At 40.8% G+C, this 23,670-nt stretch overlaps 1 protein-coding gene across 3 annotated transcripts; it reads right to left on the minus strand.

Annotated features, from left to right (window-relative positions):
- Nucleotides 1-444: 444 nt before the first annotated feature.
- LOC134437071 (uncharacterized) lies at nucleotides 445-23,159 on the minus strand. 3 transcript variants are annotated; one of them, XM_063186512.1, is made up of 15 exons: nucleotides 23,072-23,159; nucleotides 21,890-22,309; nucleotides 16,876-17,292; nucleotides 12,794-13,234; nucleotides 10,895-11,335; nucleotides 9,962-10,387; nucleotides 9,203-9,640; nucleotides 8,703-8,963; nucleotides 8,328-8,582; nucleotides 4,511-4,756; nucleotides 4,006-4,263; nucleotides 3,314-3,622; nucleotides 2,676-2,945; nucleotides 2,442-2,525; nucleotides 445-2,257 (listed from the first exon to the last, which is right to left on the minus strand). In XM_063186512.1, the coding sequence occupies exons 2-15, from the start codon at nucleotides 22,282-22,284 to the stop codon at nucleotides 2,191-2,193; spliced, it is 4,308 nt and encodes a 1,435-aa protein (XP_063042582.1). In that variant the 5' UTR covers nucleotides 22,285-22,309; nucleotides 23,072-23,159; the 3' UTR covers nucleotides 445-2,190. The 3 variants fall into 3 exon arrangements, with proteins under 3 accessions (XP_063042582.1, XP_063042583.1, XP_063042581.1); XM_063186513.1 differs by lacking the exons at nucleotides 9,203-9,640; nucleotides 9,962-10,387 and adding an exon at nucleotides 20,796-21,212; XM_063186511.1 differs by lacking the exons at nucleotides 445-2,257; nucleotides 2,442-2,525 and adding an exon at nucleotides 20,796-21,212 and having other exon boundaries at nucleotides 2,558-2,945.
- Nucleotides 23,160-23,670: the final 511 nt, after the last annotated feature.

Raw genomic sequence — 23,670 nt, forward strand, 5'->3', positions numbered from 1 at the left:
GAAACCAAGCAAAATAAAATCTTGGGTACACCTAGGTAGCCATGTAGGTAGCCTACACATGCTCACATCATTTGTCATGAGATATACACCGTGTGCATGATAATTGTATTCATGCCAAAATAAAACGGATTAAAAACATCACATATGCATGATCTACCCCTGCCTTCTCATGGTGAGCCACATCAGCTTGTTAGTCAGGTGACAGAGGCAGTTAGTTTGGCAGAGGACAGAGAGCAGCACAGAGAACACACACTCCTCTGCTGCACGCATCACACTATATACACTATTTTCACACAACTGACACAACTGAGTGTCACAGGGATTAAAATACACAGAACTTTGGTGCCATGACATTGAAAATATACAAAATAAAAAAAATAAAAAAAAACACATATATCCCAGGTTAAATGTATTCAAGGTAGGCCTACATATGCTCTCAGTATTCCTCATGAGATACAGCTACACTGCGTGCACAACATTTCTATTACTCATAACACAAACTTATGAGTGAGTAAAATTATTTAAAAAAACACATCCTGTACAGCACAGAGAACACACACTCCTCTGATGCACGCATCACACTACTGTATATACACAACTTTTACACAACTGAACTTACAGGGATAAAGACAGACAGCACTTTGGCGTTGTGACTTTGAAAGTAGTATACACTCATCTCAGTATCACATTTTTGCAACACGGAAAAAACACTGAAGAGAAAAAGAGGAAAAAACAAGTTAAAATTCCAAGCAGAAATCATCTGAAACATTTGTCTTCCCTCTTGAGAAATACATGGCATGAAACACATTTCTCTCCATGACAAAAAAGTATGAGTAAAATCATTTCAAAAAGCACTTCATGCCTTCTTTTGTTGAGCATCATTGGCTTACGCTTTTCTCTCATCAATGTTCACATTTGGTCCCTTGTTCATCTCTTGTTAATGCAGAGAACAGAGAGGGATCAACACTTATGCTGTATCACGCTATATACAGAACTTTTACAACGGTGCCTCAGTTTTACAGAAATAGAGATAATACACTATCAATATACAAATATTTCAGCCAGATGTAAAATCAAGATCATAAGTTTTGTTTCCCTGAGAGTCAGTATTACTGTAATGTAACATCTGACTGTATATACAACACATTCTTCCCTCAGGAGAAATACACGAGACACACAATATATTTCTCTCCATGACAAAAAGAAACACTTTTATAAACACATATGCAGTTGACTTGCTCCTTAATCAGTGAAGATAAAAAAAATATAGAGAACACACATGTGCTGCATATTTCTATGTACAGTACAATAGGCCTTTTACATCTCTGCCACCGCAGTTTAACATGAATAGAGATGTATCATACATCTGCACCATGGCTATCAACACATTATTCCAGTATCACTCTGAAGAGTGAAAACATTTCAATCAACAAAAATAAAAGTACGAACATTTGACAAGACAGAGGGAACAGACACTTCTAATGCAATATAATATTTACTGAACATTGACAGCGCAGCCATAGTCTAACAACAGTACAGAAACTGTAGAACAGACTTTGGCAACATTGCTACATTGCTCTATACAATACAAACATTTCCTAACCTTGTTATAAAAGCATTTATACAAAAAGTATGACACCTGCGTTTCCCTGAGTTTATATCACTGTAAACATAATGTAAAATGTTAAACACCAATACAAAAGTCAATGTTTCAAATGAAACACCCATTTTTTATCAATGAAAATGCAGCACATTACTTCTCTGATCAATGCAGAGGACAAAGAGGAAACTCCCCTTCTGTATGCTGCATCACACTATATGTACAGACCTTTTACAGCACGGACAGTTTCAAAAGACCGGAGATAGAACACCCGTCTGCAGCATGGCTATCAACACATTAAGCGCATGTCAGCAAAACTAATTTACAAAACATGATAAAATTATTAGACTATACAATGTCAATAAGGCACTTCATTTACCCTGAGAGTTTACCCTGTTTTTGTGTGTAGAGTGTGAAACTAAAATCCCATCTCACTCATGGCATCCCTGTGTTCCCCAGCTCAGGGGATATTGAAAAGTCAGAGGTAGCATACTTGGCCAGGCTGACATGATGGTGACATGTTTGGCAGCTTCACAGGAAGTGACACGTTGTATAGTGTCACAGGAAGTCACACGTTGCATTGTGTCACATCACCACAGCTCAAAGCGCCCGTCTCCTTGGTAGAGATGTTTTCTCACAATGTTGTTGTTGAACAGCCTGCAGGTACAATAATAAAACTTTTCTCTCACCTTCCACTGGATTTGGTATCAACGTACTGATAAATGTGTAATGGAATCAATATTAGTTCTGTCTGTCTCTTATTTACATATCTTCATCAGTTTCTTTTTCTGTATTCAAAATAATACTCAGCAAGTCGTGGCATACTTGTGTACTGTCTTACCTCACAGTCAGAATAGAGCCTGTTGTGTTGACTACACTCTTGATCTGTTCAGCCCCGATGTCAGTGATGTCATTATCACTGAGACTGTAAGAAACATATTGAACAACCATGGCCTTAACAGAGAGGTCTTGTCAACATCTTGCCATTAAACAAAAATGTAAACAAATATGGCTATGGGAAACATAAAGACAGCTATACGACAAGCACAAACACCAATGGCAATCACATACTTACTCCAAAACTGTTGTTTTGTGCAGGTGTGGGCGTAGATGTTGGAGGCAGTGGTCTGTCAGCTGGCAGTGGCTGAGGTCCAGTTCCGACAGCCCTTCAGAATATTCTAGAAGCAGCGCCAGGGTCCCACAGGCCTGTTGGTCCAGCACCGTGTGACTGAGGTCCACCTCCTCACCCAGAGCCAGACAGAGGTACTTGGCTTTCCTCACACACTCTATCTCAGAGCCAACGCTCAGCAGAGCTAGGAACTGCAACAACTGGGCCTTGCTGCAGCTGGAGAGAGAGAGAGAGAGAGAGAGAGAGAGAGAGAGAGAGAGAGAGAGAGAGAGAAACAAAGGACGACAAAGAGGATAGGTTATATTTAAAGTTTCTATTTACTGTAATGTTTCTAACTTATCAAAGCAGATAAACTTGCCACATGATGCAACCCAACTTGTGAATTCCATAGCAGGCTTTCATTTGCTCATCTCAGAGTATAAGAAACCCTCTCTGTGCATCTGTCGCTCAGTGGCACAGTACATTCACAACAGCTATGTGTATCATATTGTCACCTCTCGACCTGGTAAATTTAGAAAAAGGAAAAATAAGGAAATAGAAGAAATACATCGTCTTGGAACATAAGAACCCCTCTCTGTTCTCACCGCAGAGTTGCTTTATCTAGAACCCAGAACAAGTGTTCTAAGCCCGCCTCCTCCACATGGCAGTCCTGCAGGGTGAGCTGGGTCTTGGAGGTCTTGCTGAACGCCATCACCATGGCGATCACCCTGCAGCCCTCTGCTCTCAGGTGCATCATGGGAATTTCTTGTATGTCATCAGTCAGGTCCATAGCGCAGGAGCAGGAGAAGTCCAGTCTGTGCTGTAGGGCCTGAAGAAGAGCTAGCGATGCCCCCTGCTGGACATCTGAAGAGGCACAGCAGTGGAGGATCTTCAGCAGCTGCTGCCTGTCAACACTGGAAGCAAAGAGATGAGAGAGTCTGGGAATGACGTTAGGAAAGACTGAAGGAAGTTGATCTTATGCATTGTGCTGGTGTGAAGAGAAAGTCAATTCTATTGCACACCAGTGTAGGGATTGATACAATACAAACATTCACATATTGAAATACGGGTTCAAGTGAAACTTTACAACTAATGTAAATATGTGTTTGAGAAATTTTAAAAGGGCCATATTTTCCTTGGTTTCAACTTATTAGTATAGGTCTACAGGCTACATTTTTAACAAAATCCCACATAACAATGACCAAAGTGACAATAAAAAATGGATCAATAAGGCCACTTAGAGATAATGAAGAAGTGAATAGAAAATGAACTGGCTACATATGATTAACTGTGAGACCTGAGCTGTGAGACATTGCTGAAGAGCGGTACAATGCTCTCCAGTGCCCCCTCTGGTGTGGAGGTCCACATCAGGTTGAGTTTGACTCCCTGGCTGTGCTGCAAGATGTAATGCAGGGCGGTGAAGTCAGCAGCATCCAGGACTCTGGTGGTCAGATTGAGGCAGTTCTCTGTAGATCTCAGTAGGCTGCTGACATAGTGGGGAGAGCGAGTCTGGTAGATCTCTCTGATGATGGACATGATGAAGCCTGGAGTGGGCCTATTGGAATCATAATTTTTGGCTCAAATCTTACTCAAGAGATGTATTTATTATGCATTAAAACTTGTAAAGGAATACATAACCAAAATACAATCTGTATTGTACCACTTAAGTCTTTGCACAATGACATCCTGAGAAATGTGCATGAAATATACATGAAAATACAGGACATACTATAGTATAAAGTTTATTTTCCAAAATTTTCAGCTGTGATTTTGAATTTCAGAAGTGCTTTTATGTTTTCTACCTCTGGAATTGTATCCTATCCAGCAGAGGAAGGAGTTCTAGGGTGTTCTGATCTCTGATATCACACTTCCTGTAGTCCACAGTGATATTTGTAGAGCTGTGCTGCAGCAGGCTCAGAAGCACTTCCTTGGTCAAAGTGCAAGAGCTGAGGTCTCCCCCCACCTTATCCAGTAAAGAGTCTGTGATTTCCTTGTCTTCAACTTCAGACACCAGCAAAACCAGTTTCTGTATCTTTCTTGGCCTTAGTCTGCAGAAACAAAGATGAGTGGAAGAGTATTCTCCATATACAATAGAAGTGAAATTAAAGGACCAGTTCAGTCAATTTCAGCATGCAATTGTAATGCTTACACTACCCTGGACTTGTCAGTATCTGGGTTTTTTTCCAGCCTTTTCTGAGATGTTGGTCATTTTAATGGGAGCAGCGCTTTGTTTACATTTCAATGTTTTTTTTTTATTCCCAAAAACATCCGAAAGGTTATACAACATCAGCAGACAACTAGCAAACAGCGGTACCTTTTGGGAAAATATTTGGAGTAGGCCTATGTTGTTTTTTTTAAAAACGTAAACGAACGCTGCCCCCATTAGAATATCTCATATCTTGGAAAGGGCTTAGCCGAAAAATGTGGTATTACCGGGTACTGACAATAGTCCGGCGGATTAGACACACAAAAGGGCCTAATCGTGCACTTTTGAGTAAAAGCATGAAAATTGGTACACATATCCTTCTCGATATGCTGATTAATATTAGCCTTGGAGGCGTCGCGAAAAATGAAGAATTTTCAAGATGGCCGCCAAATCCAATATGGCCAACCCAAATTAATGAAACTACCTGACACGTTATTGTGAAAGCATGAAAATAGGTACATATATCCTTGATATGCTGATTAATATTAGTATTGGAGGCATCGCGAAAAATTTTAAATTTTCAAGATGGCCGCCAAATCCAATATGCCGAACCCATATTAATGAAACTACCTGACACTTTTGTAGTAAAGGCCTGAAAATTGGTACACATGTCCTTCTTAATATGCTGATCAATGTTATCGTTGGAGGCGCCACGAAAAATGCTGTATTTTCAAGATGGCCGCCACATCCAATATGGCCAACCCATATTAATGAAGCTACTGTACCTGAAACTTTGTTGTAAACCCATGAAAATGGATGCCCAGTTACTTCTTTATATTCTGATTAATACAAGAAATGGAGGCATTGCAAGAAAGTTTAATTTTCAAAATGGCCGCCAAATCAAATCTAGCCAACCCATAGTAATGAAACTATTGATGAATTTAACACCCACTTTGTAGTAAAGGCATGAAAATGGTACACATGTACCTCTTGATATGCTGATTAATATTTGAAATGGAGGCATAGCAAATAAAACCCGAATTTTCAAGATGGCCGTCAAATCAAATGTAGCCAACCCATATACATTAATCCTCCAGGCACATTGGGGGATATACAGTACCTCTAGCAGTTAGTGACGACTTCATAGGCCTTGTGTTTAATATGCCTCTCATGACCACAAATTCAAAAGGGTCAAGATTTCAAGGTTGCTAGACAGAAAGTTCAATTGATTTGTCAATTCATGGACATGGTTAAAACATGGTTAAGAAAAGAAACCAATAATTAATTACTACTTCTATCTGTACTTCAAGGTTTTCAAACGAACTGCAATCCTGTCCCATGCATGTTGTATGGGTATGTCTTGCCTGGTTAACACCAGTTGATCTCACAAGTGAGATACTCTGAAGGTTACATATGCAATTTCTGAGGGATAGAATCCATGCTGTCTTTCAGATCAGAAAGTGTGCAAAGCAGCATGGGATTCCCCAGGTTGTAGTATATCCTATGCCCAACATCAATCAAACTGCCAACAATGCCTAATTAAAAGATACACAAAACTTTGAATAAATGGTGAATGGCACATTTGGTGCAAAGTCAACTCTGTGTATGTAAATTTGAGTAACCTTGAATGAAAGTTTACTTGTACAGTATTAGGATTCATTTTTTGGCTATAATAATGGTGTGCAACATTTGGCTTATGGTGAACCCCCATTTCTGTATTTGTAGTTCAAGGTATGCAAACTATGCATCATATGCAAGGTGAAGTTGATGAGATTTGATTTAACCCCCCTGTTGAGGGGGGACAAGATTTTGCTTTGCTACCTACAGTACTTGAATGAAGGTTGTGCACATTTATTTCAATGATAAATGGCTCAAATCCATTGAAAATGTGACTAAAATATTTATTGACTCATCAAAGACTACAAATATGTTTCTACTACAAGTACAGAGAAATTTATACTGAGATAAATATAGGATATTTTATGCCCAGTTATACATCTATGGGCTGGCCATATTTGATGTGGGGCCATCTTGAAAATTCTTTAGATTTTTTGATGATGTTAATACAATAAAAAGATACATGTGTTTTCATGCTTTCGCTGCAAATTGTGCCCTGGTTTCACTAATGTACTGTAACACAATATGTAACACTATCTATATATAACATTAGTAGGGTAGGGTTTGATGTTTCGAAATTAGGCTATGTTAGGATCACTTCCAGAGTAATCTTTTTTAGGACTATTACTTTTGTGTGTGTCTGTGTGCGTGCACGCCCTTCTCACGTGAACCCTTCTACATTATTATACATATCAATAAGTATATGTGTGCTGATTGCATGCTCCTGCTACAAAGTGCATGGTGGTTTCACTAATATGGGTCAAGCATGTTTGATTTGTCTGGAAAATTCATACCTCCAAAGATGTAACTGTGCTACCAATTATGATGCTTTTACCACAAAGTGCCCGGTAGTTGATATGGGTTGGCCATATTGGATTTGGTGGCCATTTTGAAAATTCTGTGTTTTTCACATCTAATAATCAGCTGAAAAAGAAGGAAATGTGTAACCATTTTCATGCTTTTACTACGTGCATAATAGATTCACTCATCTGCTATACAATTCCTGTTATATGGGTCGGCCATATTTCCTGTGGTGGCCATTTTGAACATTTCAATTTTGGTTTTACGCAACAATTCCATTTCTAACATTAATAGGTACATCATAGAGTATGTATTTACCAAATTTCAGGCATTTATGGCATGATGGTTTCTCACTAATATGGGTTGGCCATATTGGATTTGGCGGCCATCTTGAAAATACAGCATTTTTCGTGGCGCCTCCACCAATAACATTGATCAGCATATTAAGAAGGACATGTGTACCAACTTTCAGGCCTTTACTACAAAGTGTCAGGTAGTTTCGTTAATATGGGTTGGCCATATTGGATTTGGCGGCCATCTTGAAAATTCATAATTTTTCGCTACGCCTCCAATGCTAATATTAATCAGCATATCAAGAAGGATATATGTACCCATTTTCATGCTTTTACATCAACGTGTCAGGTAGTTTCATTACTTTGGGTTGGCTATATTGGATTTGGCGGCCATCTTGAAAATTCTTCATTTTTCGCTACGCCTCCAACGCTTATATTAATAAGCATAGGAAGAGGTATATGTGTACCAATTTTCATGCTTTTACTCAAAAGTGCATGATCAATTCACCAATCCGCTGGACTACAAGTCAAGAGTGGCGTGAGCAATACAACAGCATATCAAAATTGACCGAACAGGTCCTTTAAGAATTGGGATGACAGAATTGGAATTGGATGAAGTTGAATTTGTGACATTTTTATCTACATGTATAACACATACTCCAGAGTCCATACAGAGTCCAAACAGAGTCCATACACTATAATCGGCTTGAAAAGGTCATACATTTGTGATGTGAAAGTTAGAACGACTTATATATAATTCACCTGAGCTTGAAATTGCACTGTAGACTGAGAAGCATGATGAGAGAATAACTTTCAAAGCTGCAGGATGTCAGATCCAGACAGTGGACTGTCCAGAATCTGAGGAGGAGAGACAGGCAGCTCAGGACCCTGGACAGCACTCTTGGAGATTGGCCTCCACTGTTGATCTCCAGACTGAGGTTCTCAACCTTGATTGGAGCGTAATGTCTTCCTGTCCTCAATGCTCTGGCCAGTCTCATTACCATTGTGACATTCAATCTGATGAAATCAAGAAATGGGAATAAGCTGTCAGTGATAACCCATGCTAAATAAACAAATTACAGCATTATACAGTATCTAATGACAATAATACATGCGGAAATCTGACACGTTTTTCACCTGAGGTTATGCAGACATCTGACTGTCCTGAACATCAGATTGACTCCCCTGAGAGAGATGTGATCAAGTGTCAGTGTGAGGTCCAGTTTGGAGCCAACCCAGCCGAGTGCCCGTCCCACAGATTTGCACTTAGAGCTGGGGAGGACCTTCTCCAGACTGAGGGTGTAGTTGAGGGTTTGGAACAACTGAATCAGCCCTTGCTGAGATCCAACAGAAACACAATCCAATAGTGCAGACTGGGGATTGTAACCTTCATAGAAACTTTAAAAAACATAATCATAGATATTTTCAATTTCTGGATATTTTTACTTTATTCATCTATACCTTTTACTGTTCTAGGGTCACATTGCACCATTGAGAATATATGATGACAGTAAACTGTATGTGTTGTGTATTCACAAAGTTATCTCATATATCCAAAATACTTTTTAAAAGGACTGAGAAATAAACCAGAAAAACCCACTCTGATATCTTTATGCAGTGAATATTAAGACCTCTACCTGAGCTTTGAAATGCATGGCAGACACCGAAAGAAACTCCTCACTTCATTTTCTTTATTTGACCAGCCTCGTAGCTCCACTGGTCTGTTCTGGGTCTGGAGTTTCAACACTTGCAAGAGAAGTGAGGGCTTTCTCTTTGAGAGGTCTACGGACCAGATTTTAGATCCTGACTTATAAACTGGAAGAAATGCTGAAAAAAGCTTTCTGTCAGTTTTTGATTCATTGGTTGATTTCACATAAGAGTACAGTTCTAGCAGCATATCACTTTGTTTGTAGTTGTCCTGCCGAGCGAAAGGGAAAGTGCTGTAGCTGCACACAGAGGAGAAGAGCTCAGAGAAACTCTCTCCTGTAGCTGAGAGACACTCAGCGGCTGCCACACTCAGATGCACCAGGAACTGGCATGCCTTGCTGGAATATAGATCAATTTGATAGTTCAATCTGTAAAACAATAATACAAATAATGATATGAAATCAAATTAATCCATTGTCAAGCAGTGTGAACACTGGTTTGTATTCTACAATAAACATACATTAACACAAACGCTTAAGAGTAAAACCATTCATTATTTAAGCAGGGCAGAGAACCCAACATTATTAAGTAGCAGGTGGTACATTTCAAAGTGTAACAAACTGCTTTGTCTTGTGAACACTTTGCAACATCATATATGTATCTACCAAATGCATAGTTGTATAGTGTCTTGTATGTAACTACAAACCAGAGTATTTTTTAATCTAGAAAGTGTTTATATCATCTCTTACCTGAGCTGTGAGATGTAGGGTAGACACTGAACGAAACTCCTCACTTCACTCTCTTCAGCTGACCAGCCTCTCAGCTCTACTGGTCTCTTCTGGGTCTGGAGTTTTAGCACCTCTAAGCAAATGGATGCCTTCCTCTTTGAAAGGTCTATGGACCAAACTACAGGGGATAACTGATACATTGGTAGGAAAGATGACAGGAGACTCCTGCCATGTTTTGCCTCATAGTCCACTACATGTGAGTACAGATCCAGTAGTAGATCACTTTGTGCAGAGTTGTCTCTTCGACCAAAAGGGAAAGTGCTGTAGCTGCACACAGAGGAGAAGAGCTCAGAGAAACTCTCTCCTGTAGCTGAGACACACTTTGAATCAGCAGCTGCCACACTCAGATCCACCAGGAACTGGACAGCACCATTTAAACGTCCCAATCTGAAAAGATAGTACACGTGTTGGTAAGGAACTTGACTACACTGCTTGAATATGAATTGAAATTGGAATTGAATCTCTTAAGAAATACAAATAAGGATGTGAAATTCATTCTACTATGCAGCCGACCCGAGTTCGATTCCAACCCAGGCCATTTGCTAACCCTTACCCGTCTCTCTCTCTCAATTTGCTTCCTGTCACAGCCTTCACTGTCCTATCTTATATAAACAAAAAATAAAGGCTTGAAAAGCCCCCCCAAAAATACTTTTAAAAAAAAAACCAATAAATACATTTTAATTATCTACACTGGACATATATGAAGACGGAATTATTAGGAGGGGGTGATAAATATATCATTGAATAGTAGCAGCAGACACAGTAAAAGCCACTTTATTTTTTGTTGTGAGCTCATTGTTGTCATGTTGTCATTAATCTTTACATGTTACAAACTACTTGGTATTTAACCACACAACAGATTACTTTAAATTAATTATTCATAGCACTTCCCACCTGAGTTGTGAAATATGGGACAGACACTGAAGGAAACTCCTCACTTCACTCTCTTCAGCTGACCAGCCTCTCAGCTCTACCATTCTCTTCTGGGTCTGGAGTTTCAGCACTTCCATGAGAAGGGAGGCCTTTGTCTTAGATAGGTGTATGGACCAGACTTCAGGAGCCAACTTGTAAATTGGTAGAAAGGGTGAAAGGAGACTCCTGTCATTTTTTGACTTATAATCCATCACATGTGAGTACAGATCCAGTAGTAGATCACTTTGAGCAGAGTTGTCTCTTCGAGCGAAAGGGAAAGTGCTGTAGCTGCACACAGAGGAGAAGAGCTCAGAGAAACTCTCTCCTGTAGCTGAGACACACTCAGAATCAGCTGCTGCCACACTCAGATCCACAAGGAACTGGCATGCCTTGCTGGAATATAGATCAATTTGATAGTTCAATCTGTAAAACAATAATACAAATAATGATATGAAATCAAATGAATCCATCGTCAAGCAGTGTGAAAACTGTTTTGTATTCTACAATAAACACACATAAACACAAACACTTAAGAGCTCAGAGAAACTCTATCCTGTAGCTGAGACACACTCAGAATCAGCAGCTGCTACACTCAGTTTCACCAGGAACTGGACAGCAGGGATTATATAATCGTTGAAGTCTTCATGAAATCTAAGAGAAGTATACACAATTATAATCATAGTACACCCCCCCCCACCCCACCCCACCACACATACACAGGAGTATGTAATAAATAAGGATGTGAAATTCATTGAATCCACACTGTCAAACTATGAATACTTTTTGGCCCAACCATAGTGCTAACAGTAGGGCAATGGTCGGTAACACTTTACTTAAAGCCAACATTATAAGCGCATTTATAACAAATTATAACGCACATTATAATTACTTACAACATATTATGACTACACTCATAATGCTTCATGATGCTTTATATTAACAGTTATGAATAACTATGAATCTAGCTTATAATGCTTTATAAATCCAAGGGTGTCATGAGTGCTCATGACTGGCTATAAACTACAGGCTGCCTGATGGGGATTATAGTACATTATGAATACCTATACCCCTCTATGCACAGACCTGGATGATAAACTGTCATAAGGGCTCATACGATGCTATAATGTTTCATGTGAGATCATAAGTCGTCAATGTGTGCTCTAAGTAAAGTGAAGTTCATATGGATGCATCTATAATGCACTGTATAATGCACATCTATAATGCATCATAATGTACTGTAAACCCCATCAGGCAGCCTGTAGTTTATATCCATTCATGAGCACTCATAATACCCTTGGATTTATAAAGTATTATAAGATAGATTCATGATTATTCATTACTATTAACATAAAGCATCATGAAACATCATCGGTGTAGTCGTAATGCGTTGTAAGTAATTATAATGTGCATTATAATTTGTTATAAATGCGCTCATAATGCGCTATAGATATGGGCTTCATAGAAAGTGTTACCCAATGGTCTACTACGCGGCCGACCCGGGTTCGATTCCGACCCAGGCCCTTTGCCAACCCTTCCCCGTCTCTCTCTCCCAACTTGCTTCCTGTCACAGCCTTCACTGTTCTATCTCGTAAAAACAAAAAATAATGGCTTGAAAAGCCCCCTAAAAACCACAAAAAAGGAATAACCTACACTCTACAAATATGAAAAATGGAATCTAAAGATAAAAAACATTCATTATTTAGGAGGGAATGATAAATATATAATTGGTTAAGTAGCAGAAGACAGTAAAAGCCGCTTTTTTGTTGTGAGCTCATTGTTGTCATGTTGTTGTCATTCATCTGTACATGTTACGAACTACTTGGTATTTTACCACACAACAGAAGTCTTTAATTATGCATAATTATTCATAGGACCTCTTACCTGAGCTGTGAGATGTAGGGCAGACACTGAACGAAACTCCTCACTGCACTCTCTTCATCTGACCATTCTATCAGCTCTACTGGTCTCTTCTGGGTCTGGAGTTTCAGCACTTCCAGGAGAAGGGAAGCCTTTCTCTCTGAGAGGTCTATGGACCAGACTGCAGGAGCTAACTGGTAAATTGGTAGAAATGATGAAACAAGTCGCCGGGTTGATTGCAGTTCATGGGTCTGGAGATGGGCATACAGATCCAACAGGAAGTCGCTCTGCTCATAACATAAGTTTTCATCAAAATAATTGAGGAAAGGGAAAGAGCTGTGACTGCATGCAGAAAACAGAGATACAGAAAATCCTGAGGTTGAGTCACTCTCAGCTGCTGCCACTCCGAGATTCACCAAGAATTGAACATCATTGTATCCCTTCTTCTCCATTCCTTGGTAAACGCTGTAAAAGTAAAAGTATTCCTGTTACACTAAAAGGCAGAGAGGACTCAACTGCCCAAATATGAAAATGCTGAATGTTCAGAAAGTATGAATTGTACACAACAACACACACACACACACACGCACACACACACACACACACACACACACACACACACACACACGCACGCACGCACACGCACACACACACAGAGGAACGTTTTTGATTTTTAATAATGGTCAACACATGGCAACACAGTAATGAATACATTTCACACACCTGAGCTGTGAGATGTAGGGCAGACACTGAAGGAAACTCCTCACTTCACTCTCTTCATCTGACCAGCCTCTCAGCTCTACTGGTCTCTTCTGGGTCTGGAGTTTCAGCACTTCCAGGAGAAGGGAGGCCTTGTGCTTTGAGAGTTCTATGGCCCAGACTGCAGGACCATTCTGGTATAATGGCTGCAGTGCGGGGAGGAGTATTCTTCCTGTTTTAGTCTCATTGTCTTTGACGCAGGAACACAAGTCCAACAGAAACTTGCATTTTGTATCATCTGAGAGATGCATCAAATAGTCAGTGTAACAGGACAATAAGACTTCAGGGAATTTCTGCCCAGTATCTGAACAGTGTCCAGCTGCTGATACTAAGACATTCAGCATGATGACACGTGGAGTGTAAATCAGGCCACGTTGGACACTGTGAAAAAAAAAACATATTTAATGCAGCTCTGGCAACTCATGTACGGTGACCACAGACGATTCTTGGGTCAGGGTGGGGGCCCCAGCGAAAATGCGAAAGAATGAGCATTTGACCCACAATCGCTACTACTGTGGTAAAACGTGGACTGTTATTCACTATCTAGGGGCTTGGGTGTCCCAAGCGACTGCCTGCCTTGCCTAGTGGCAAGATGCACCTCTGACGGTGACTTAAACTGATACAATACACACAATAACACAATTCGAACATGGCCATATTTATAAGTCAATTCCCTGTTATTGTATTAGTAAATCTCAATACAGAGCCAATATAAATATTACAAATAGCATTACCTCGGCTGTGAGCTGAAAGGCAGATACATAACTGATAAGGTTTAATGAATAGAATGTGTTGGAGGATGCTGAAGAGGTTAAGTACTGTTATTACGACAGTATGCAAAGGATTATCTCTCTCACACACAAATGACAGACCCATGACAATTACACACACACACACACACACACACACACACACACACACACACACACACACACACACACACACACACACACACACACACACAGAGATACATATTCTAACAGTCAACATTGTACTGCAACACAAGAATGGTGTTATATTTTGGGGGCCCTAGGCAAAGGGGTTGTTGGGGGCCCGTGGGGGGGGGTTCTGGGAAGCCACAGCGCATGGAACCGCTTTTGGGTGGCACTTCAGTCATTGTCACATACCATTACAACATGTCACAGAATACATGTTCCTAATGAAATGCAATCTACCTTTACTATGATATCCCTATGAGTTCATTTTCTGAAACTTCATGAATAAAGACCTGGGCAAATAAAGCTCATTCAATTCAATAGTCTCATGATTTCATGACGTAATGTTCTGTTGTGTAGGCCTACTGTAGGCAATGTAACCTGGCCTATCTTAACATCACATGAGAGCATATGGCCCAATTATTGACCTGACCACCAATATCATGATCTGCATTGCCAATCACAAATAAAGAATTAGGTTTAATCTTTTTAACCACTTTTAAAATCCAGCATAGGGTGCAACATTTGTGAAAAGAACTATTGACTCAGCAGAACAGTCCAGAAATCCAAGGCTAAGAAACTAATGAACAGTTACAGGCAGTGAGCACAGTGGCGGCTATGGGGGATGTGATATTGGTAAGCAAGAATTCTGTAACCAAGCCAAGTGTGTCTCCCCCGGACGAGAACTCAGTCAACCTCCTTCTACTCCTTCTAATTCCTTGTACTCAGTCATTTTTCTTGCACGCTGCATTTCGTATTGCATCATTAACCCCACGAAATGTTTGCGTTGTAATACCACTGTACAGCAACAACTCACATTCAACACAATAACACATCACCGCAGCGCAATCATCATTCCAGAAAGGGTGTGTTCTTCTGGACCAGATAATATTCTGGTAATAAATGAAGTCAAACTCCAAATACATAGCGACCACAATGAACAACCACCTGCGTTACTCGTGATTGCAGTTGTGACAGGGGACAAATATTAATAACCCAGTGCCCTTACCTTAAACGTTGTCTTGACCGAACAGAATGTAGCCTACTATCCCAAACTTTCAATGTTATCCATGCGTAATTAACATGTCCATCGTCCACGTTCCACCTTGTAATCCACATCATAGCTAATAGCAAGAGAGGGACTAGTATTGTTGTGCTACAATTTGGCGATTCCTCTCACCTAACTTGTGTAACTTGTGTTATATCCGAAATATTGCACATTTGACCACATCCAACACAGTTCCGCTTCGAGAAACGGCGCGTTATTGAACAATCTTGAGACCTTTGCCCAGTGCTTGTTACAGCGACAGTGCGATGTCACTGGCCTGGGAGAGTTTGATTGCAGTAGGCTACAGAGACTAATATGTTGTCTTCGAGATAATTTTTATTATCAAAGCAACTGGTTTGAGCCAAAATAATCTAATGTAGGCTAAACTGGCGTCTGTCTATGCAACATCATCTGAGAGAGATATTTTCGCTTCCTTTTCAGTTTGTATTTGTGAATGATTTTACGCTGTCGCTGCCAACCAATTGGAAGGGGGGCCCCTCCAGCAGGGGGTACTTTGACTAATAGTGTCGTCGTTGCACTTTTCAGCACTTCACCTCACGCTGTCGCTGATGCACCAATTTGAAGGGGGCCCCCTCGAGCAGGGGGTATTAGGGAGGCGCTGTTGCTGTCCTCGCAGCAGAGCCGTTCATACAGATGACAGTGGCTCATTATAAAGCTATTTAAAATCGTCATTGCGGTTGAATACAAAACATGTCGTCCGTGGGGGCCCCTCCTACTCGGGGGCCCTAGGCAAATGCCTACTTTGCTTACCTTAACGCAACGGGCCTGATCAGCAGTGAGATGTAGGGCAGACACTGAAGGAAACTCCTCACTTCACTCTCTTCATCTGACCAGCCTACTAGCCCTACTGGTCTCTTCTGGGTCTGGAGTTTCAGCACTTCCAGGAGAAGGGAGGCCTTCTGCTTTGAGAGATCTATGGCCCAGACTGCAGGACCTTTCTGGTATAATGGCTGCAGTGCGGGGAGGAGTATTCTTCCTGTTTTAGTCTCATTGTCTTTGACGCAGGAACACAAGTCCAACAGAAACTTGCATTTTGTATCATCTGAGAGATGCATCAAATAGTCAGTGTAACAGGACAATAAGACTTCAGGGAATTTCTGCCCAGTATCTGAACAGTGTCCAGCTGCTGATACTAAGACATTCAGCAGGAAGACAGGTGGAGTGGAAATCAGGCCATGTTGGACACTGTGAAAAAAAAAACATATTTAATGCAGCTCTGGCAACTCATGTACGGTGACCACAGACGACTCTAGGGTCAGGGTGGGGCCCCAAGCAATACAATTATTATTATTATTATTATTAACATTGTATTGCAACACAAGAATTGTGTTATATGTACACACCTCAGCTGTGAGATGTAGGGCAGACACTGAAGGAGACTCCTCACTTCACTCTCTTCATCTGACCAGCCTCTCAGCTCTACTGGTCTCTTCTGGGTCTGGAGTTTCAGCACTTCCAGGAGAAGGGAGGCCTTGTGCTTTGAGAGTTCTATGGCCCAGACTGCAGGACCTTTCTGGTATAATGGTTGCAGTGCGGGGAGGAGTATTCTTCCTGTTTTAGTCTCATTGTCTTTGACGCAGGAACACAAGTCCAACAGAAACTTGCATTTTGTATCATCTGAGAGATGCATCAAAGAGTCAGTGCAACAGGACAATAAGACTTCAGGGAATTTCTGCCCAGTATCTGAACAGTGTCCAGCTGCTGATACTAAGAGATTCAGCAGGAAGACAGGTGGAGTGGAAATCAGGACATGTCGGACACTGTGAAAAAAAAAACGTATTTAATGCAGCTCTGGCAACTCATGTACGGTGACAACAGACGATTCTAGGGTCAGGGTGGGGCCCCAAGCGAAAATGCGAAAGAATGAGCATTTGACCCAAAATCGCTACTACTGTGGTAAAACATGGACTGTTATTCACTATCTAGGGGCTTGGGTGCCCCAAGCGACTGCCTGCCTTGCCTGGTGGCAAGATGCACCTCTGACGATGAATTAAACTGATAAAATATACACACAGACTGTTGTGTTTTCTATGGGTGTCTTTCAATTTCTTGTTTTGACAGATGTCTGTTTAGTGTAGTTGGCTCACTTGGTGAACTCCTGTAAGAAAGTGTAGTGTACCTTTAAGCAGGGCTGTAGTGGTCAAATTAGAGGTGGGTTAAATCAATGACAGTCAACAAATGTGTTTGTAGTTTACTAAATTTCTAATTTCAACAGTAAAGAAAAGTAGGCTATTTGTAGAATAAGAACTATCTACAGTAGATATGGTGTGTGTGTGTGTGTGTGTGTGTGTGTGTGTGTGTGTGTGTGTGTGTGTGTGTGTGTGTGTGTGTGTGTGTGTGTGTGTGTGTGTGTGTGTGTGTGTGTGTGTGTGTGTGTGTGTGTGTGTGTGTGTGTGTGTGTGGGTCCTCTTTCATTTCCTCCTCTTTCCTCTTCTATCTCTATCTGATCTCCTGGTGTTTCTCCTCTCCCTGTGATCTCTGCCTCATTGCCTGTACCATCACTGCATGAAAAAAGTAGAATTTAAGAGTTGTGGGGCTGAGAACACCAGTTACTGCCAATTACACTGACAACATAAAGGATCACTCATGTAGGCTATAACTACCTATGTCAGCATAAATAGCCTATACAGCATGTTTTTTTTTGTTATATTGTGTTATATTTAGAAAATATAAGGTTGCTATTTTTGTTTTACACGTGCCAATTCAATGGCTGTTAAAAAAAATCATAGGCCTATATAAGCCATCATATAAATCGTATTTTTGCGGTATTTAGAATGACAATTGACCTTTTATTTGATTTGCTATTCTCATTTCTCCTTGAAGCACGAGAACGTCTCGTGCTGTAAAATTATTGTTGTAAAATTACACTGGTGGCATTGCTAGCTTTCGTGATGTAGAATGACTAGCGGTGGGTGACGAGTGCAATACAAGGATAGCATGACTACGCATTAGCTAATCTGAAAGCTCGTTCTGTCATTGCCATAATTCGTCAAGTCTATGGCTGAATCTCAAATGGTGCACTTGTGCACTTCAGTGTTCATGTTTCAGTGCGTATGACCTATTAGTTACGCACTGAAACATAGTGCCCGAAGTGCACAAGTGCACCATTTGAGATCCAGCCAAACTTATTTATAAAGCACATTTAACGACTCATGTAAATTGATCTCTGTCAGTCTTACTTTGTACTTGAGGCTTTATTCTGGCATCTGCGGAAGTGGAAGCACTGGATGGTCTCTTCAAATATCTCCTTATACTCATGAACGGCCATCCAGGTACTTTGCTCCTAAATGTGCGTTACGCCCCTTTATGGGTGGAAACAAATCGAATGTCTCATCAACTAACATGCTACATTGGCTTGTCTAAATGAAGAGAGTCCATGCTTCAGCCACGGCTGTTTGGCTCTATTATTTGAACAGCCGGCAACACAATACGTTTTCGGCATGTTGCGCGTGAACAGCGCTAGTCTACAGATCCGTATCTTTAGTTTATTAAACCCCAATATCACCACTTGACTTGCATGGGTTATTTTCCCCCACAAATGGGCATAACGCTCATGGAAAACGTCACGCCGTTCATGAGTATATCCATGATGATTAACTTTGAACAGGTAGGCAGGCAGGGAACTACACAACGTGTACGTGTTTACATAATCCCTGGATCCTGATTGGTGTCGCCGCCGCAGCCGAAAGGCACTGATTGGAAGGTCACATAACCGAATACAGAGCAGATGAAAATGATTCCTACTAAAGCGTTAAGTATGTTCAACAACATTTTTTAAATGACACCAAATTTATTTTGGATGCAAGGCGCAGGGAGCTTTGACGTGCGTAATTGCCATTAAGAGCTGCATAAACGCTATTTAGAGGTGGGTAAACGCTATTTCCTAAATTCCAGAGGTGCGTAAACGCGTTTACGTGCATTTACCCTACACTACAGCTCTGCCTTTAAGTGCAAGCTCTGTAAAGTCACATGACCTGCATTTGTTTTAAGAAAGGAAATGGTAACTCTGCACTCACTTTGAACATCTGAGTCAGAACCTGTGTGCAGCCAGCTAGTAAGTACCATCATGTCTTTATTGTGTGTTTGTTTGCTTAAACTGTTGTTTGAAAGCTTTGCTCCCTAATGCGCAATGTGCTGGTAAAAGCTCCTCGCTTGGTTTGGCTGGGAAGCGCTCCTAATGTGTGCTCTCTAAACTCACGGTTCAGAACTGTTTTAATATGTAATGTCGCTGTAAAATACCAAATTAATATACTGTTAAAACTGGGCTACTTTGCTTGGTTAGTTGGATTTGGCATTCATTGAGTTTAGACATTTGCTCAACATTACATTTGTTTGTTGGCTGGGATGAATTACTTCCTGGTTTGGCGAGAGCATTATGGGAGATGTAGTGGGCAAACTGCATAGTGTTTGTAAGGCAAAATGTGTTGACTGTTTGGTTAACTATGTGGTTCATTTCATCCAAATGGTTGGGCTGATGCTTGAACATTGCTTTCATTAATGTTTATACTTATTTATTGAGCTTAAGTAATTATTTAGATATTTCATGACTTGTGCAATACGCACTGAAATTCTGTAGTTGTTGTGAAATCTCTATTGTTGTTATTTTGATCACTCTTATTTATTGTGAGAAAGTCATTTTACTGTGCAATTTTTTGTAGTGTGCGAAACCTAAAGCTTTGTATTTTACTGTTGTTTAGGTTAATTACCTGCGGTCACTGCTGTCACTGCCTTCACTGCTGTTACCTGTGGTTACTGCTCTGAACTGCTGTTACTGATGCTATCTACTACTGTTGCTGCCACTACTTTGCACTGCCAGCGTGGAAGAAAAATAAAAAGCAAAAGTGAAAACGCTGAGTAATTTCTAATGCACCAGGGTCACCCTTTCCGCTGGGGAAAAAAACGGAACACAGACAGACACACAATCACAGAATTCGAACATGGCCATATTTATAAGTCAATTCCCTGTTATTGTATTAGTAAATCTCAATATAGAGCCAATATAAATATTACAAATAGCATTACCTCGGCTGTGAGCTGAAAGGCAGATACATAACTGATAAGGTTTAATGAATAGAATGTGTTGGAGGATGCTGAAGAGGTAAAGTACTGTTATTACGACAGTATGCAGAGGATTATCTCTCTCACACACAAATGACAGACCCATGACAATTACACACACACACACACACACACACACACACAGATACATATTCTAACAGTCAACATTGTACTGCAACACAAGAAGGGTGTTATATGTACACACCTGAGCTGTGAGATGTAGGGCAAACACTGAAGGAAACTTTTCACTTCACTCTCTTCATCTGACCAGCCTCTCGGCTCTACTGGTCTCTTCTGACTCTGGAATTTCAGCACTTCCAGGAGAAGGGAGGCCTTTCTCTCTGAGAGGTCAATGGACCAGACTGTAGGACCTGACTGGTATAATGGCTGCAGAGCTGGGAGGAGTATTCTTCCTGTTTTAGTCTCATGGTCTTTGACGCAGGAAAACAAGTCCAACAGAAACTTGCATTTTGTATCATCTGAGAGATGCAGCAAAGAGTCAGTGTAACAGGACAATAAGACTTCAGGGAATTTCTGCCCAGTATCTGAACAGTGTCCAGCTGCAGATACTAAGAGATTCAGCAGGATGACAGGTGGAGTGTAAATCAGGCCATGTTGGACACTGTGGAAAAAAAAAACATATTTAATGCAGCTCTGGCAACTCATGTACGGTGACCACAGACGATTCTAAGGTCAGGGTGGGGCCCCAAGAGAAAATGTGAAAGAATGAGCATTTGACCCAAAAACGCTACTACTGTGGTAAAACGTGGACTGTTATTCACTATCTAGGGGCTTGGGTGCCCCAAGCGACTGGCTGCCTTGCCTGGTGGCAAGATGCTCCTCTGACGGTGACTTAAACTGATAAAATATACACACAGACAGACACACAATAACACAATTCGAACATGGCCATATTTACAAGTCAATTCCCTGTTATTGTATTAGTAAATCTCAATATAGAGCCAATGTTAATATTACAAATAGCATTACCTATGCTGTGAGCTGAAAGGCAGATACATAACTCATAAGGTTTAATGAATAGAATGTGTTGGAGGATGCTGAAGAGGTAAATTACTGTTATTACGACAGTATGCAGAGGATTATCTCTCACACACACAAATGACAGAGCCATGACAATTACACACACACACACACACACACACACACACACACACACACACACACACACACACACACACACACACACACACACACACACAAATTCATATTCTGTGTCTGACCTTACAACACAATGTCATCATGTTAGAAAATCTCAAAGAAGAGCCAATAAAGTGCTACCTGAGCTGTGAGATGTAGGGCAGACACTGAAGGAAACTCTTCACCTCACTCTCTTCATCTGACCAGCCTCTCAGCTCTACTGGTCTCTTCTGGGCCTGTAGTTTCAGCACTTCCAGGAGAAGGGAGGCCTTTTTCTCTGAGAGGTCTATGGACCAGACTGCATGAGCTGTCTGATATAGTGGCAGCAATTCTGGGAGAAGATTCCTGGTTCTTTGAGTCTTGTGGTCCCTCACATAAGAGTGCAGATCTAAGAGGAAGTCAGATTCACTGAACTGCACACCACAAAGTGTATGCAGTGTCCTGACAGTAGTGAGTTGCTTCTCGGAGGCAGCTGCTTGCAGACTCAGATCCATAAGAAGGGACTTTAATTTGTGTTTCCACTCGTCAGAGGACATTGCCTCACGCTGAGGTTGAGTCAGTCTATTACAACACACAAAGAGGAATGCATATCTTAGAAGCACTTCAAACACATCTTACCTTGAACAATCGAATAATGCAACATCCTAATTTTAAGATACATTGATCACAGTCAAAATGCCCGATCATAAGGACATCATGATCACTTAGAAATTGTTTGGACAAAACACATTACTACCACTTTTGTTGATAGCAAACACTTTCGGTATCTACCAGCACATGACACTGACACCCCCAACCTGCCAAATGCGGGTTAAAATCAGCTTTGGCTAGTAGACACTGTGGGTCACTAGCCATTCTGGCAGCCAGGTATGTATACTGTTCTGAATGACAAAGTTATGTATATTGTAGTTTTCGCTGACTGTCTTTGCTATACTAACGCAACAGAATGCGGTATCGAGAGCCTGCCCTACGATATCCATGAGTACTCTGGTCACATGTCAACATTCTCTTTCACGCTATCAAAAAGGAATCCAATGTAGTCCTGCGTGAACAGGGAGGGAACATGCGTTGGCATGGAAACATTAGCGTGCATCTGAAAATGCCATGGAGAAGTATCCTCCAGTTACAATAAAGTAGTGAAGCTGCTCACAACTGACTGGCAATACAATAGATCTATTTTGCAATTATCTGCCTTTACAATAGTTAGTACACGTCAACCTTGTGACAAAAGTAAGGAAGATTAAAATCAGAATAAAGGAGTTTGTATCAGATGGAAAGACTGATATTTATACAAAGACAGTTTCCTTACAATATGTCACATACCTGAGCTCTGATATGTAGGGCAGACATTGAAGGAAACTCCTCACTTCACCGTCTTCATCTGACCAGCCTCTAAGCTCTACTGGTTTCTTCTGGGTCTGGAGTTTGAGAACTTCCAGCAGAAGGGAGGCCTTTCCCTCTGAGAGGTCTATTGACCAGACTGCTGGAGCTGACTGGTATAATGGCTGCAGTGCTGGGAGGAGACTACTGATAGTTTGTGTCTTACAGTATTTGACATGAGAGTACAGATCTAAAAGGAAGTCAGATTCACTGAGCTGCTCATCAAACAGTGTGTACAGAGTCCTGTCAGTGGTGAATGCAAATTCCCCCTCAGAGAGAGCTGCTTGAAGACACAGGTCCATAAGGAATGACTTCACTTTGTTTTTCCACTCCACAGAAGATATTCCCTTAAGCTGATTTTGAGTCAATCTGTTACAAAAGGGAAACACATACGAATACAAGCCGTTTAAAACCAACACTTTGCCTATAGCATTATTAAGTATCCCAAAAATAATGTATTCTTTTTACCAAGCATGATTCACAAACATTCAGATTGGTTGTTTATTGATTAGCTAAACCAACAATGTTAAAGAGTATTGGTG

This window comes from Engraulis encrasicolus, chromosome 21 (assembly GCF_034702125.1).
Source record: "Engraulis encrasicolus isolate BLACKSEA-1 chromosome 21, IST_EnEncr_1.0, whole genome shotgun sequence".
In the NCBI taxonomy this organism is placed as follows: Eukaryota; Metazoa; Chordata; class Actinopteri; order Clupeiformes; family Engraulidae; genus Engraulis; species Engraulis encrasicolus.

Bases quoted from the DNA above. Each gene is read 5' to 3' on its own strand.
- LOC134437071 (XM_063186511.1), bottom strand. From the start codon at position 22,284: ATGTCCTCTGACGAGTGGAAACACAAATTAAAGTCCCTTCTTATGGAT. The intron at 11,336-12,793 runs GTAAGAGGTCCT...ATTGTTTTACAG, and splicing joins CCCTACATCTCACAGCTCAG to ATTGAACTATCAAATTGATC. The intron at 8,964-9,202 runs GTAGAGGTCTTA...TGTTTTTTAAAG, and splicing joins CCATGCATTTCAAAGCTCAG to TTTCTATGAAGGTTACAATC.